General features: G+C 42.0%; 1 protein-coding gene across 1 annotated transcript; it reads left to right on the top strand.

The window, feature by feature from the left end:
* Positions 1–5,870: 5,870 nt before the first annotated feature.
* arl6ip6 (ADP-ribosylation factor-like 6 interacting protein 6) lies at positions 5,871–12,492 on the top strand. The gene is made up of 4 exons (XM_023839955.2): positions 5,871–6,403; positions 6,600–6,653; positions 6,757–6,889; positions 11,341–12,492. The coding sequence occupies exons 1-4, from the start codon at positions 6,118–6,120 to the stop codon at positions 11,432–11,434; spliced, it is 567 nt and encodes a 188-aa protein (XP_023695723.1). The 5' UTR covers positions 5,871–6,117; the 3' UTR covers positions 11,435–12,492.
* Positions 12,493–15,647: the final 3,155 nt, after the last annotated feature.

The raw sequence follows: 15,647 nt of genomic DNA, 5'->3' as shown, positions 1-15,647 counted from the left end.
CGTCCCACCTTCAGGAGAGGATTCCTCATGAGCTTGAATCAGAAGCAGGTCCAGCAGCATGACTGTGTGGGACCTGCCCTCCCTGACCCATAGTTACACTGACAAAGAGCTGTCCTGTGCTGGAAGCCATCAAAATAAAGAACTTTCTTCTTGCAGCTGGAAGTGATGCGCAGATCTCCCTGCCCTATCTCCAATGGCCCTACCTTCTCCTTCAGGTGCTCCTTGAAAGCTCAACCTCATCGTCCCCGTTCCTTCACAAGCTCCAGTCACTCTCCCTGCTTGGGTTCATCATTACTGAAGGTGACAGACAGAGCAGTAAAGATAATACTTATTTTTAGCTCGCATCCACAGCAATATCATTCAAAACATTATAGGAGGTAACAGTTTGTCAGAAGGTTCGGGACAGGGAGGGGCACCTTAGGCTCTGAAGAAGAGGAGGGTTAAGGATGAAGGTCTTCGATACCTGATTGTGGCCTCCCGCTCAGGTGTCTCATGGCCGGGGCGGCAGCCTCAGGCTCCATCGTCATGGAAACAGCCTGGGGGCCCCTGATGTGGGGACAGCAGCAGTTGCCGTGGCAGCTGTGCCAACCGGGTCTGATGTCTTGATAGCATCCTGCACCTAAACAGATCAACGTCTACATCCCTGCCAAACTAACGAAGGGTGACAGAAGAGAGATCAGAAACACAGAGCTACTTTTTTTTTGTTAATAAAGCCAATATACACAGAGACGTTAGATGGTGACAGGTGGACAGGACACCATTACAAGCAAAGAAGACTTAAAATAATCACCGCCTCTTACCCACGCTGCTCTGCTTTCATAATGGCAGAGAAAGGCCTATTAATTCTATCATAAACAGTGAGCTTTCATCTGAGGAGAACAAACCAATCTGACCAGGACCTGCGAAGGGATCATGTATAAATGCAGCCTTTATCAACCATTATGTGGTAACCCTCTTCCCAACACGCAGCGGTGCTTTCTTATTAATCCTGAAAGACCCACGCCTGAAGGACTGGCTAATTACAACTCAATTTAAAACAATTAAAGCATTCGTGTCTAAAAATACATATAAATCACCCCAGGCGGAGGAACCTAGTTCTTGGGTCCAGATCTACATGTGGAAGGATTGTGAGATTGTGGTTTCGTGTGCCAAGTCCAGCACTCATCATCACAGAAACACGATTCTGAGAACAACAGGTCATTTCTGCTCATTTCTCCCTCACAATAAATACAGCTAAAGTACAACTATTAATGTGAAAGTACTGCACATCCTGTGCACAAATGACCGCACATCAGAGAGATACAGATATTTCTGATGTATTGTCTGCCTCTGGACAGCTCCCATGATTAAAAGCAGTAGCTTGTTCAGTCAGATCAGCTGATCATTAGCAGTGCGGCTCCAAAGTTCAGCCAATCGGAAGACGTCCAACATCACCACTACTGCAGCAACATTATGAATTAAAATAAGGGTAAAGTAAGATGCATATTAAATACATAGGCATCGTTTGTTTTACTAACTGAAATCCAACACAATGCTTATTAACGAGTGACATCATGAAAATGACGACTGAGTCTAGTGTCCTTCTCATACTGCATCCACGAGCGAAATTGTCGGACCCACGTATGGGAGTGAATGACAGGAAAAGCAGTCAAAGCGTGGAAGCAGTCGGCCTCTACTCAGGGTGTCTCACTTCCGAAAGGAAACCGATCTGGTAAGAGCAGAGGTCAGGGCGAGGAGGCGCTCTCAGACCACGCAGTTACAGTGCCTAATCAAATCAGTTCAGAGACAACAAATGATTTATGCAGGGGTCACTGCTGGGCTCAAAAGAAAAGCACATTAATTATGCTGCTCCAATTTAATTAGCGCTGGTGAACACAGCAATATTGATCCAAAGGAAATTAGGGAGTTCGTTCACCCTCCCCTTTCCTGAACACAGGTCAAACACTGGTTCGACTATGAGGGGCCAATAGGGGGCAGTGCAGAGTTCAGCTGATGCCAGTAGAAAACCCTCACAGCATCAAAAGCAGCTGGAACGCATTCATACAGAAAGGAGAGCCGCTTCCCGGGAGGATTCGGCTAAATGACTTCATTTAATTGAAAAATCCGCCCAAGATTAGACGACAAATACAAAAGCCTGTATCATCGGGTGGGTGTGGAATGTGGAAACACAATACCGGACAGGGGGTGGCGGATCTCTTTCCTTCCCATAATGCCCTTTGTCTCAATCTGGAAAACGACAGGTCTCCTTTACGGGACCGGCACGCTCCGCGGCTCTGCACAGATGGCAGGCGCCACGAGCGCCGCCATTTCGGGGGCTTGAGAAATGCTCATCGGGAAATATTCATCTGGCCTGATGACTGACACCTTCACCACCACCCCCAGCCCCCCCCCCCCCGCCCCCAGGGTGTAAATAAACAGGCAGGTACATGGGGGGAAGGTGAGAGAAAATTCCCACTGACAACTTCAAGTCAGAAATTGTGCCATGCAAGTCTGGGCCATGAGATCCATGGCAAATCCTAACAGAACATTCAGTTCAGTTGCCCCCCAAAACTGATTAATAAATCCAAAAATAAGCTGGAAAATTACATCAGGGGTGTGCAGCAGACATGGGCGATTAATATAAAATTAAACATGTTGATGATCTGTGATATATCACGTAATTCATGCTTTAAGGCATTAAATACATTATGCATTATTGCTCATGATGACCAGCCTTAATATCAAAGTTACAGATCACGAGCCTGAATAACTGGGCTTTTCTTTCCTTGATTCCACCACGCCTGCTGGCAAAATCAGCCAGGGCGGATGCTGAAAAGACAGCTGTGTGCGCAGGAGGCCCACTAACTCTGGGGTATGTAACTGATGACTCTGATCATCTCACCCATGAATCTACAGACTGGTGCATTGTGGCAGGTAGCATTGCTGTGGACAAGGGGGTCACGTCTCAGCTTTTTATCTGCATCAGTGGGGACTGAGGCAGCATTCCGGGAGGCCTCACCTACCACTAGCATACAAGCAGAAGTGGATAGTTCAGGTCCAGAAAGTAAAAACCCAGACTGAGATTTTGTTTCAACCAACCAACTGAGTATAGTCACAGTCACAGAGCACTCAAGTTGTAGGCTGAAACAAAACCGTGGTCTAGATTTTTACTTTCTGGACCTGAAATGTACACCTCAGCATAGAAGTGATGTACTCAAGAAATCCCATAGTTCTCAGCACAGTTTTGGGTGTGTCGCACAGAGAGCATAACCTGTACTAAAGGCCATCGTGCCTTTTCGTCTGAAATAGTTCCCTTAAAAATCCCAAGAAATTATCATCAACAGACATGAATGACTTGTGATGGTAAAATAGGTCAATTTCAACATGATAACCATGCATCTGCATTGTATAAATAAGAATAATATGTATGATATGCCCAAAAATGTTATCACGATAAAAAATTTGTCAGTCAGTATTGGTAATTATCACAATAAATGTCAAATCATTATTTCTTTCCAGTTTAAAGGCTGATTTTTGCTCCTGAGTGAAAATTGAAGAAGCCTGATGGTTGTTTCAAAATATTCATCACCAGAACGTGACCAACACTCACAAAGAGCATTTCACATTTCACAAATTGTAGGTAAAAGCAGAACATGTTATTTCAGTCAGCGCTAAAATGCCGCTGCTTACATTCTTCCCAGCTTTTCTGAATTTTTTTCATGGACTGAATTTTACTGTGGACTTTCATTTTGGATTTGTCTGGATCACCCTTATTGGAATGGTTGCCCTGTTTGTTGCCCTGTTGTTTTGACTGTGTTAGCTATTTCATTCTCTTATTTGTTCAATAAATCTGTGTATGTACAGCTGTCTGCACTTGTGCTCCATTGCTGGTCCTGACATGCAGTCGCAGAGAAATTAACGTCAATTCATTGTGACATAAAACGTGTCTTGGGCAACATGTTCGGTCTTAAATCATATCATACTCTTATCAAGCATTAGCTATATTGATAGAGAAATTACATGCTGATAGTTGTTATTGTTTTATCTGTGCAGCCCTACACACCACACTATACATGCATTCATGCATACATGATCTACCTGCTTATCTACCTGCTAGAGATATAACCTAACATCCTATTGGCCCTTTTAATTGCTTCCCCACACTGGCGAGAGTGGGACATGGAAGCATCAACATACACACAAGGTCTTTCTCATAACCAGCTACCTTTATTTCAGTGGAACCCATTAAATATCTGTACTTTATATTTCTGCTCCCTGCATGGATTACCTTACATTTATCTACATTAAATTTCATCTGCCAGGTATCAGCCCAGTCGCTAATTAAATCAAGGTGTTATCTTAAATTCACAAATTGCACTTAGCTGAATCTTGACTTTCATCAATGGAGGAAATTGATTGATGTGTTAGATCAACCAGTGATCAACCAATTCTCAATTGGGCAGCGGTGGCTTAATGGTTAGGGAAGCACGCTTATAATTGAAAAATTGCTGGTTCAAATCCCTAATCAGCAAGACACCAGTGAGGTACCCTGAGCAAGGTACTGCCCCCAAGCACTGGGTGCTGAATTAGCTGCCCCCTACTATGTCATTATGTCACATATGGGTTAAATGCAGAGGACACATTTTGTTGTGGTGTGTCAACACTGACTACTGATCACCTAATTCTAAAATAGCGCAGAGATGTATCTCATGAACCTTCAATTGGCAAGCATGTATTAACAGAGCACAACACAGTGTAACAATTTTAATAGAAAAGCAAGGACCCCCATACTTCCCATTCCTTAACCCAACTGAGGAGCTCTGCTCAGCATGGAGGTGGAAGGCTCACGATCACCAGCCAACACTAAAGTAACCCTGCTGGCTGCCATGGATACAGTGTGTGAGGACACCGTAGCAGGTGCCTACAGAGGCTGGGTACAGAGTTCCAAAAGACTCTTCCTACACTGCATTGTAAAGGAAAATAACAATTGTGATGCGAATGAGAATTAGCAAATTAGCTAGGCATTCAGCCATACATTAATCCAGACACATTCATCGGAAGTCGTCACGGGCTTCCATACACCTTTTTCTTTGCGCAATAGGCCGGCAAAGTGTAGACTTCGATGCAACTAGTTTATTCCGTATTTATCACAGGTGTCAGGTGTCATTTTACTTTGCCATCTCACGGTTTTTTGGTAACTGACTGTTTTCATCAGATTTTACAAGTTTTTAAATAACCCGTCTCACCGTTTTCGCTGCAGCTATAGGGGGAATGTGTTTTTTCAATGTCGTACTAACTGCCTATATCATCCTTGGCTAGCAAGTTTCCATTTTTAACCAAATCGCCAATCGTCGCTACCTAACACTTGACGTATGTGCAAATACATCAAGCTGTTAAGTTGAAATTTATCTGTCATATCGTGTAAATTGCTGAATCCACAGACTGTCAACTGGGCAACAGTCAATATAAATACAAAATGTCATTTAAAAGCTAATGTTTCGTTACCTACCAACATTTCCACAATTCTTGTTAAAATGTTACAATAAAAAATATATATACATGTATTCATCAAACATATACAAACTTCACACACCACATTGAGTGAATTGCGTTCAGTCCACGTCCCACCCCCACTAAGCTTTAAACCAATCCTCTATTAGTCACTCAAGTTCAAAGTGAAGAGTGCAAAGGCAAAAAGAAACAGCCAGTTGGCAGCTCAAGGCTAGACTATTGTACGATGCAACCAAACATTTTTTTTTTAATAAGCGCCGTTCTAGTTATTATTGACGTAATTTTTAACCAATAAACAAACGTTAAATTTCGCATGTGCTCGAAAAACTTTATCGTGATTGGCTGGGCTGTGTGGGCGTGGAAATAAGGGCGTTGGATACGGAAATGAGAGCCGCGATGTTTTGAAAATAATAGTCCGTATTTGTGGTTTGAAGTGTGTAGAGTTTCTTCGAGTAGAAATACGTTATAAATGAATACTGCGAGTCATTTTTACGCATCAATGATACGATAACTATAAAATAGTTAAAATATCAGTTTTGGTAAAACACTTGTGTTTTTTTAGTTAGCAATCGAGGAAAAAGGAGGAGCTATCTACTGGTTGGCAAGAGCAGTGTCTGCCTATTGAATATGCCGCGCGTCCATGGCTCCGATGAAACGTTAGCTAGGCGGCTTGATCGGGAATTGGAGGATCTCGAGCAGCGGCCGGGAAACGGGTCAGATAAGGCAGACGATGCGAGTCGCGTTGCGGTGTCTGGTCCCCAGAGCCGCCTGAAGTCCCTCAGGATCGCGGCGCTCAGGGGCCACAGCGGCACTGGGAGGCACTGGCCGGCCAGGATACTGTCAATCCTCTGTTCCATTCTCTTATTCTTTGTCATCGCCTTTTTCTTGTCATTGTTCTACGTTATTTTAAAAGGTAATTTATAAGTCCAGTTTTGCGCATCTAAATCGTGTTTGTTACAATGTGTATGTTACAGTTGTAGTATTGCAGTTTGCTTTAAATGAATATATGCAGGATAAACGTTTTCACTAAAAAGCGTCGACTTTTAAAATCAACATTTCATCAGACTTAAAAGAGTATTGTTGATGTATGCAAATATATATTTTTGTAGATTTGCGTACTGAGAAAGTGACAACTGAGGATGGTTCGGAAATCAAACTTTTAGGTAAACAGAAAGCCACACAGTTCTTATTTATTATCCTATTACATAATTACCAATACTCATAATGCACAGTGTAAGTTTTCCATGCGTGGCATGTGCTCCTCAGGGTTCTGGAGCTTGCTGGTCCTGTCCACCATCGCCGGCGTCTCCTGCTGCAGCTTCTCCTGGACCCTGACCTACTTTGACTCCTTTGAGCCCGGCATGTTTCCCCCGACGCCGCTGTCCCCTGCCAGGCTCAGGTGGGCCCTCTCTCTGTTTACCCAAAACTACATTTTTACCGCTTCCTCTCGCCACTGTGTTAAGTTCAATCAAATAGACCAGCGCATCAAACGTGTTGTATTTGCGCAAGGCTTGTAAAGACCGCCACGAAAATCTGTTACGCTTAGCGCTCATGAGAGCGAAGGCTGGGAGCCATCACCGTAGTCCTATTTATTGCCTACTTAGTTTGTACTCCATTACCTTAAATAATCATTTAAACAAACTCAACAAGTACAGATGACTTCTATCAATTTAATTTAAAAATCGCACAAACTAAATTAATAAATAAAAACATTAAAATAAAAGGAAAGTTTTTAATTCAGAGATTTTAATATTGGTGTCTGTTGTTAAAATTGACATTACTATTGTTTTATTCCTTTGGCTGGTCTGTTCAGCCTATGGCCTGATAGATATTAGTCATTATCTTCAGGTAAAGGTAAAGCATTTGTTTGCCCATCTTCAAATCACCCAGTAAGATGCATTCGGTAACCAGTACTGCAGCCGGTGTTGGTGGGTAACACCTTCTCTTCCACCCGTAATTTTCTTTCACTCCCTGCTCAGTTTTGCTTCGGCGTCTTCAGGCAAATGAGAGTGCTGGAGAAAATTTCACGTAGATTGCCGAATATTTTTGTAAAGAGACTGTAGATTATGGATACTGTGAGAGCACATTCCTCACGATGGACGTCTTATAATCATGCTGGTTTTCTCTGTGTACTCTAGTCCTTTCACTGGTTTGTATTTGACTCAGTGGTACCCTGGCGTATCCTTTGGATTGTGACAAGCCACTTTTTCATTCACAAGCGTGGCTCATTAAGCATGTGTTTTTCTGTACTGGGCCGGTGCGTTCTGATTTGTGCATGGGATTTGGGAATCGGGGGTGGCTGCTGTCTGGGTGAAGTAGGGCTGTTTATTCTGAAGAGGGTGAGTAGGACACCGTGATCTGCAGTGTCGCTGATTGGCTACATCATCCATCAGACTGGCATGATAATTCCTCGGTGACATGTTCCCCCTTTGTGGCCCCCGACTGCTGTGCCTTTGGCCGTGGGCGGGAGCATTTTTCAAACGGCCTGTCGGGCACAGCAGGGTTGGCCACCCCGCCAGTCTGAGAGTATGAACACACTCTTTTTTCTTCGACTGATGATATTTGCATTCCGCTGCTGACTGGAATGCAAAGTAAAAGCTCATGGCTGAATGTTCCCTTTGACTGGATGGACAGAAATCCATCATGGAAACTTGAAAGTGGCCCTTTAAGGCAGTGATTCCCAGTCTGGTTCTCAGGGACCCACATACAGTTCAAGTTGTTGGACTCCGGGAGCTGGAAGGGAGCAGAAATGTGAACTGTCTGGCAGGGAGCTCAGAGGGAGCAAAAATGTGGACTGACTGTGGGTCCCCAAGGAAACTCTGCTCTAAGAGTTTGTGAGGGGCAGGATGCCGCATAACAGAGCAGAGAGCCTCAGACACTTTCCAGGTAAAAACAGGAATGAATAAATGAAGTCAGGAGCACAAATGCCTACAGCACCAGGAATCCGGGTCGTGTTCATCTCGCGTGTCCTGCAGTGTGGCTGTGCTTTGGGGCTATAAATGGCCGCAGTTTCCCCCCTACGAACAGCTGGAGCCAGTGACCCTTGTCTGTCTGCTGCCCAGGTTGTCCAAACAGGCTGAGCAGTGTCTCCGCACAACACGACAGTCATTTGTCCATTTTATGCTTCCTTATTCCATGTCGTTCCATGTCTGTTAATATTTCATTAGTCAGCTTTGGAAAGAGAAAATGTCCCATTTATCTGCCTCAACAATTTATATGTAATAATAGTATATTTTTTCATCACTTGCACAGTATGAATCTCATACACGGTTTGCCTCAGAAATGTGCTCCCCTGTGTTTAGAGTATGTATCGAAATATCAGCGGTAATAGTAATACTGATGAAGATACATTCCATATGAGTGCATTAACTCAGAGAACCATGTGATACATTATACACTAAGATATGCAGTACATGAGTTTTGAATGCTACAGCATTAGGTTTTGGTCCCAGTCAGAGGCATCACTTTACAATAAGGTTCCTTTTGCCTTGTAAATGGTAGTGACTCATTAATAAAAAGAAAATTATGTTATAACTTGTTTAATATTGTCTATTAATAATTTGCAAAGTGTTACAACCTAATTAGTAACCAGATTATAAACCATTCATAAACTCTTTATATGGGTAGTCTTATTTTAAGGTGGCACCCAGTCGGACGACCTGGCTCTCTCTCTAAGATGGCTAGCCATTTATGTTTGAGTCTGGTAACATACGACAAACTGAGTGCATCTTACAGCACGCTCTTGGAACCAGGTGCCATGTTGCTAATTCGCTTGTCAAGAGACAGATCTGTGTAGTGGGGTCGTCACAGACACCATTATAGACGAGCTCTCTTAGCACCTTTCACAGCAGCATTCCAGCACTGGCTACACTCCCAGTGAGGCCTGCAGTCTTTGATGTGAACCATATGGTTACGTCAATGTGCAAAACAACCCACAGGTAACATGAGTTTGATACAGTACCTCTCTAGTTAAAAATCAGGGTTGTTTTGCACATTGGTGTCAATATTAAATCATTCAAATTGGTTAGTTGCACCAAAAAAAGCCACAACAAAGGAATTAAAAAATATTAGAATAAAATTATTTGAATTTTAAATGTGTATTTCTGATACTTAAAAGCAAAGGCAGATTAAAAGTCTGCCCACAGCAGCTGAGGGGCTTGTAAAAGGGAGACACTGCTGTCAGGAGGTTTATGATGAAACTGTAAGGTGGAGAACTGGACAAAGTGTCACTGCACGAGTCACACAGGGTAGCAGTGGGGGAGACACTGGCCTCGGGCGGCTTTGAACATGATTCTTTCTGCCCTGCTGTCTATATTGGTTCAGAACCTGATGTTAAATAGGAGCAATAACCAATCAGAATGAAGTTTTGGATCACAGTGGATTTATGCAAAGTTAAAACTCTGTTCCACTGACCCACAGGTGCCGCGCGTTGCTCAGAGAATAAGTCCAGCTTACAGTCAGAAGTTCAAATGAGCCGCATCTCTGAGGAATGTCAGAGAACGTTCTGCACACATGTACACAGATCTGGTGTCAGACTCGATCCCGGAACCCAGGATCTGTAGGTGGCAGTGCTGGCCACCAGTTTTTAATCGCCGGTGTTTTCCAGTTCCATGCCTTGAAATGAATATCGGAAAATGGGATTACAGAACCGGATGGTGTAGAATCGATCTGGACAGGTTCAGATGAAGGTGTCCCGGCTGGCTGTGGCGATTGTGCCGGATGGGTAGCTTCGTCATCCTTGCTCTGCCCCCGATATGCTTGCCGTCTCCTGCGCTGCGTCGCTTGGCTACGCGAGGGAGCCAGAGTCCTGTCAGGCGCTGCGCTTCACTGCACATGAAACAGCAGCCAGGAGGAGGTGTTACTGTCTCTGTCTCCCGTCCAGCACCTTCAAAACGTGGTGGCGACACACCAGCTTTACGTTGCCCTGTATTTTTGCATATTCTTTTGTGGTGACAGGATAATTGTTGTAATATATTTTCTGTTGATTAGTATCCAATAATCATGTATGAGATGGCTTTATGTATTTCTGATATGACTTTTTCAGGCCTAGTCATTAGTAGTGAGGTTTCCTCGATGAATGAGGAGCTTTCGTTGTGCTTTAAAGACTTTATTCTGATTACTACATGCCCTCTTATGTTACCAGCTGTTTTGATATGTATGTGGTATAGAACCATCTGCCCAATGCAAACATGCCATTCGTGGCTATATAATATAATATAATATAATATAATGATGAAAGATTCAACATGACTCTGAAGTCCATGAGTTATTAGTTATTAGTCCTTCAGTTATTAGTTTGATGGTGACATTTTGTCATTTACAGTCCTGTTCATAATCGAGTCCCTGATTGTCAGTCCTTTCATTTGTACTGAGAGTTACAATTCATATTAATAGATTTTCCAGGATCTGACTGCCGGTACAGACTGGATTACAAATGAACAACAAATTGCAAATTTATAAAAATGAATTGTTGAAAACAGAAAGAGTAATTACACTTCACTTTTAGCTTGTTTGGGGGGGGGTACCTGTTTTTCTGTACAACAGACATTAAATTCGCTGCAGGTAACTGTATGATGGAGCCACATGAAAACATTACTCAGTATCTCAGCGTTTTCTCTGTCCCTAATGGCAGAGAGCTAAAGCAGTGACCTGGCTTCTTATATAAGGTGTGTGTCTGAGGGTCAAAGCAACATCATGCTCGGGGAAATAAGTAGGTCTGGATATTTGTTTTAGTGACAAATTGGTGTCTCTGGTGTCCATTAGGTTTCCATTTAGATGCTACTTTGAAGCAGTAGCTAATTAGAGCACCATTATTTTCCACAGAGCTCAGCCTCTCCTTTTTGTCCACAGGAAGATGACAGGACACTCCTTCCACATGGGCTACAGCATGGCCATACTGAATGGCATCGCGGCCGCCCTTACTGTCTTCTGGTGCCTGGCGTGAGAGCGCCCCCTCACTGGCGGGGAAGGAACCACAAGCCTCCGGAAATACGAGACACCATTGGTGGTGGGCTACTCTGCAATTCTGTCAAACAATAATTTATATAATGATTATAACCTCTTATGTATGGTGTTTACTACAGGTAAAGGATCTTCCTACAAACTCTAAGTATTAAAAGGAATCACTAGGATGGTATTTTTATTGTCTTTTATTTATGTTTTTGGATTTCACCTTTTAAAATGGCTTGAACACTCGAAGTGAACGTGCCCTCAAACTGTTGATTTTGCAGTAAAATTGGGGAGGATGTGTTTAGTAACGATTGGCACTTCAGTTACTGGGCTTGTTTGTTTACAAAGTTTTTAAAGTGAAGGGTAAATATTATTTTTGTAATTTCATATATTGGTTTATGAATGTGTATTTCTTTATACTGCTGAAACTTGTCCCACAGATAAATATTTTGTCTGCTTGGTTCACGGGTCAGTCACTCGCATCAGTCTCTGGTGCTTCTGAAGGGCACCGGTCATAAAAATGCTTAACTTTATCTTTGGAAAATTACGTCCTACATTCTTTGTATCTGTTTGATACCTCTTATGGCTTTGTTACTGTTCTGTATTTTATTAAAATCACTACTGGTATATATGGCATACTATAAGTCAAAATACCCCTGTTAGATTGCTGAGATCTTTCTTTTTAAACCTTTTAACACTTTTCTGATGTCCTTCCATTGAAAGAAATCACTGAAATTGTTTGCTACATAATACATGGCTGTGTATTGTTTTTTGGTTTATTTTTTAAACACTTTTATAGCTGTAATCCTGTTACAGTGCAGCTGACAGATGTTTGCTTGTTATCACTAATGACTACTAAAATCATATTGTACAAATGAATCACTTTCATAATTAGACGTAGTTGAGTATAAAAGGTGTGTGAATTTGTCAGTACACTGATTTTTTCATAACAAATGTGTCATTTCTGAAAACCTGTTTCTGGAATCATTTTAAAAACTTGTATTTTTGTGTGTTTGTTAAGCACAAATTAAACAATTTGTTAACAATCTGTCATTTCTTGTCAGAACTGTATACAAAGTAAAATACTATACTTATTTTTTTTTGTCTTTTAATGTTAGGAAAAATCATCCAATAGTATATACACTCAGTGGCCAAATTATGGGATGTTCCCCTAGCATGTAACAGATAGGACTCATCTGTGCCTCCATGACAGTTTCAGGAGTGGATGAGTTTAGGACAATGTGTTTCAACCTGCAGCTCAGGAACCCACAGTCAGTCCACATTTTTGCTCCCTCCTGGGTCGCTGAAGACCAGGTTGCGTAACGCTGGTTTATGGAGTCACTGCACACCGCTGTTGTACTGAGCTCTTGTTTCTGTGTATTTTATACAATTGTAATACTTTCTCATACTCATTTGACTGAGCGAGTTTAATATAGTTTAATATTAAGTATCGCATATAATAAAAATGTATTCATAATATTCATAATGTGCTTTTATCTCTATTTAAATTATCCATTTTAGAGCCTACATGATTCATACACCTGCATAATTCATAATAATACAGCTTTGGCCTGCGCAGTTGTTAAACTAATGATGAATTCACATTGTCTCAGTGATTTATACCGACTGCCTGTGCTAAGCGATAATCCCAATAAGCAGAGCCGTGCTTTAGCCGTATTTCGGTATGCCTAAACGTCAGTTAGTTCACTGCTCAAATTATTACAATCACCAAGTGGTTGTTCGTTGATGCATTAATTTCTTGATGTCGTTGCATTCCTCTTCCCCAATCCCAAGGACTCCTGGATACACACACACACACATACATACGTACAGATACACACTCACTGCACCCTCCCCCCATCCCACGCCTTCACCGCTTCATACCCTCAGTGTGAACAGGCGGGTCTGTGACCAGCTCCTCTGGCTGCAGGACTGGATGGCTGTTTGTCTATGCTGGACTACCTCCACCTCCCCATTTCCCTGTTGCAAGTCACGACTTTTTATGTTGTAAGGTGTAGTGACTATGTGCTTATGTTGCTGAGGTGTTTTTTTCTGTTCCTACATTGTACTCCCTACTGGAGTACAGTCTGGGGGCTGTTTTTTTATTCTCCTCTCTCCTCATGTAATTCTGTTTTCTCTGTTCTTCCTATGCCCCCCGCCTTCCTGACCTGTCTACCCCCCATAATGTGATGTTTGTATATGTATGGTCGGGTTGATGGCCAGTTTTTCGCTGGTACTTGTAACTAGTGACATGGTGTGTTGCAACAGCAATAAATGGTTTCATCAATCAATCAACCAATCAAACTGCCAAGGAATCGCCTTAATGGTGCATTAAATCAGAGGTGAGCCTGTCACTTCTGCGGCAACCGTGCACAACTCTGTACACTAGCAAATTACGTCACTCTCACCACTGGATTTGAATTTTCCATGGCGTATCTCCGTTCTTTTGACCACTTCCGTAACCTTCGTATAATCAATCCATTTAGACACCGCGGTCATTTAGACCTATAAGTGAACGACTCTCATATTTCTGCCCAACTTCCACTTTCTCTATTAATATATATTTTTTTCTCATTCAGACACCCTTGAGCGCACCCTTGAAAGATGAATTGTATTGCAGAATAGTCCTATTTAGCATAATAGATGTGTAATTATGCTCACAATACCAATGATCCAGCGGTAAATCCCAATCCCACCCCACGCTTTGCGCTTACTGCGTCCCGCCACCTGCTTCCTGCTTAGAGCCGCCGGGCCCTTATAGGGAAAAATCCACACGGATATTAGATCATCACAACCAATACTGTTGCTAGGACTGGGGGAGGGGACTGGGGAAATAAGGTACGATGAGTTCATTAAAGCTTGGTTGGCGTCAAAGAATCGTTCAGATCACTCATTATTTTATTAAGTCGTGCATCCTTCAAAATATTAGGCCTAAATATTTAAAAGCACCGCGGGCAACAACAAAGCAGGAGGAAAAATGAACGGTCAGGCTTTCTAAACGACTTGAGCAAACCTCACAGCGGCTTTGTTTCCCGTCGCGTCAGTAATTCTTGAAATGTCCTTTAATTGTTTATATAGTGTACGTGTCAACATTCATTGCAGTTATTGGTAAATACTCGTTATAAAATAGTATGCATTCAAGCATTATTAAAACTAAAAACCGTGAACTGGATGGAGTTAAATAACAAAACTGTTGAAGAGGCATGGGAATTTTTTAAAAGCACATTATTGCAAGTACAAGAGGACTTCATACCTGTTTCTAGCAAGAATAAATCTAGGAAATTGCAACCTAGGTGGTTTAATAGGGACATAAAGTATAAAGTAAGGAGGAAAAGGGCTTTGTTCCAGAGATGGAAAATAACTGATGATGACATAATAAAGCAAGAGTATCTAAATCTACAGGCTGAATTAAAAAATGACATTAGACGAGCTAAAAGGAATGTCGAAAGGAAGATCGCATTGGAGGCTAAGGATGACGTTAAAAGTTTCTTCCAGTATTTTAACTCTAAAAGAGCTCTAAAAGCTGAAATTACTAATCTGCAGGATAGTAAGGGTCTTATAATTGAAAACGACATTGACATAGTAAATGAGTTCAATGATAGTTTTGCACGGGTATTCACTGTCGAGGACACTAGTAACTTACCAGTTCTTATTACTAATTCAACATCGTCTATAACTAATATATATATAACTGAAGCTGATGTTTTGCAAAGCCTAGCTAAGCTCAAAATAAATAAATCACAGGGCCCTGATGGCATCTTACCTATAGTGTTAAAAGAGATGAGGGATATTATTTGCCGACCCTTAACATTACTGTTTCAAAAATCCTTATCTGAAGGTGTGGTACCTTCTGATTGGAAGCATGCCAACATAACGCCCATTTTCAAAAAAGGGGATAGAAGTAATTTGTCAAACTATAGGCCAATCAGTCTAACTTGTATAACTGGTAAAGTTATGGAGGCTATAATCAAAGAGAAAATGGTAGATTACCTGGACTCAAATAACATTTTGAGGGATAGCCAGCATGGATTTAGGAGAGGTAGATCCTGTTTAACAAATCTGTTGGAGTTTTTTGAGGAAGCTACTCAGGAAGTTGATGATAAGAAGGCCTATGATGTCATCTATTTAGATTTCCAAAAGGCTTTTGATGTTGTTCCCCACAAGAGGCTCTCACTTAAACTCAAAGCGACAGGTATTTTAGGAACTGT

This window comes from Paramormyrops kingsleyae, chromosome 16, assembly GCF_048594095.1.
Source record: "Paramormyrops kingsleyae isolate MSU_618 chromosome 16, PKINGS_0.4, whole genome shotgun sequence".
Lineage (NCBI taxonomy): Eukaryota > Metazoa > Chordata > Actinopteri > Osteoglossiformes > Mormyridae > Paramormyrops > Paramormyrops kingsleyae.
Note: the sequence above shows the minus strand (reverse complement) of the source record. Positions and strands in the feature narration are given on the sequence as shown.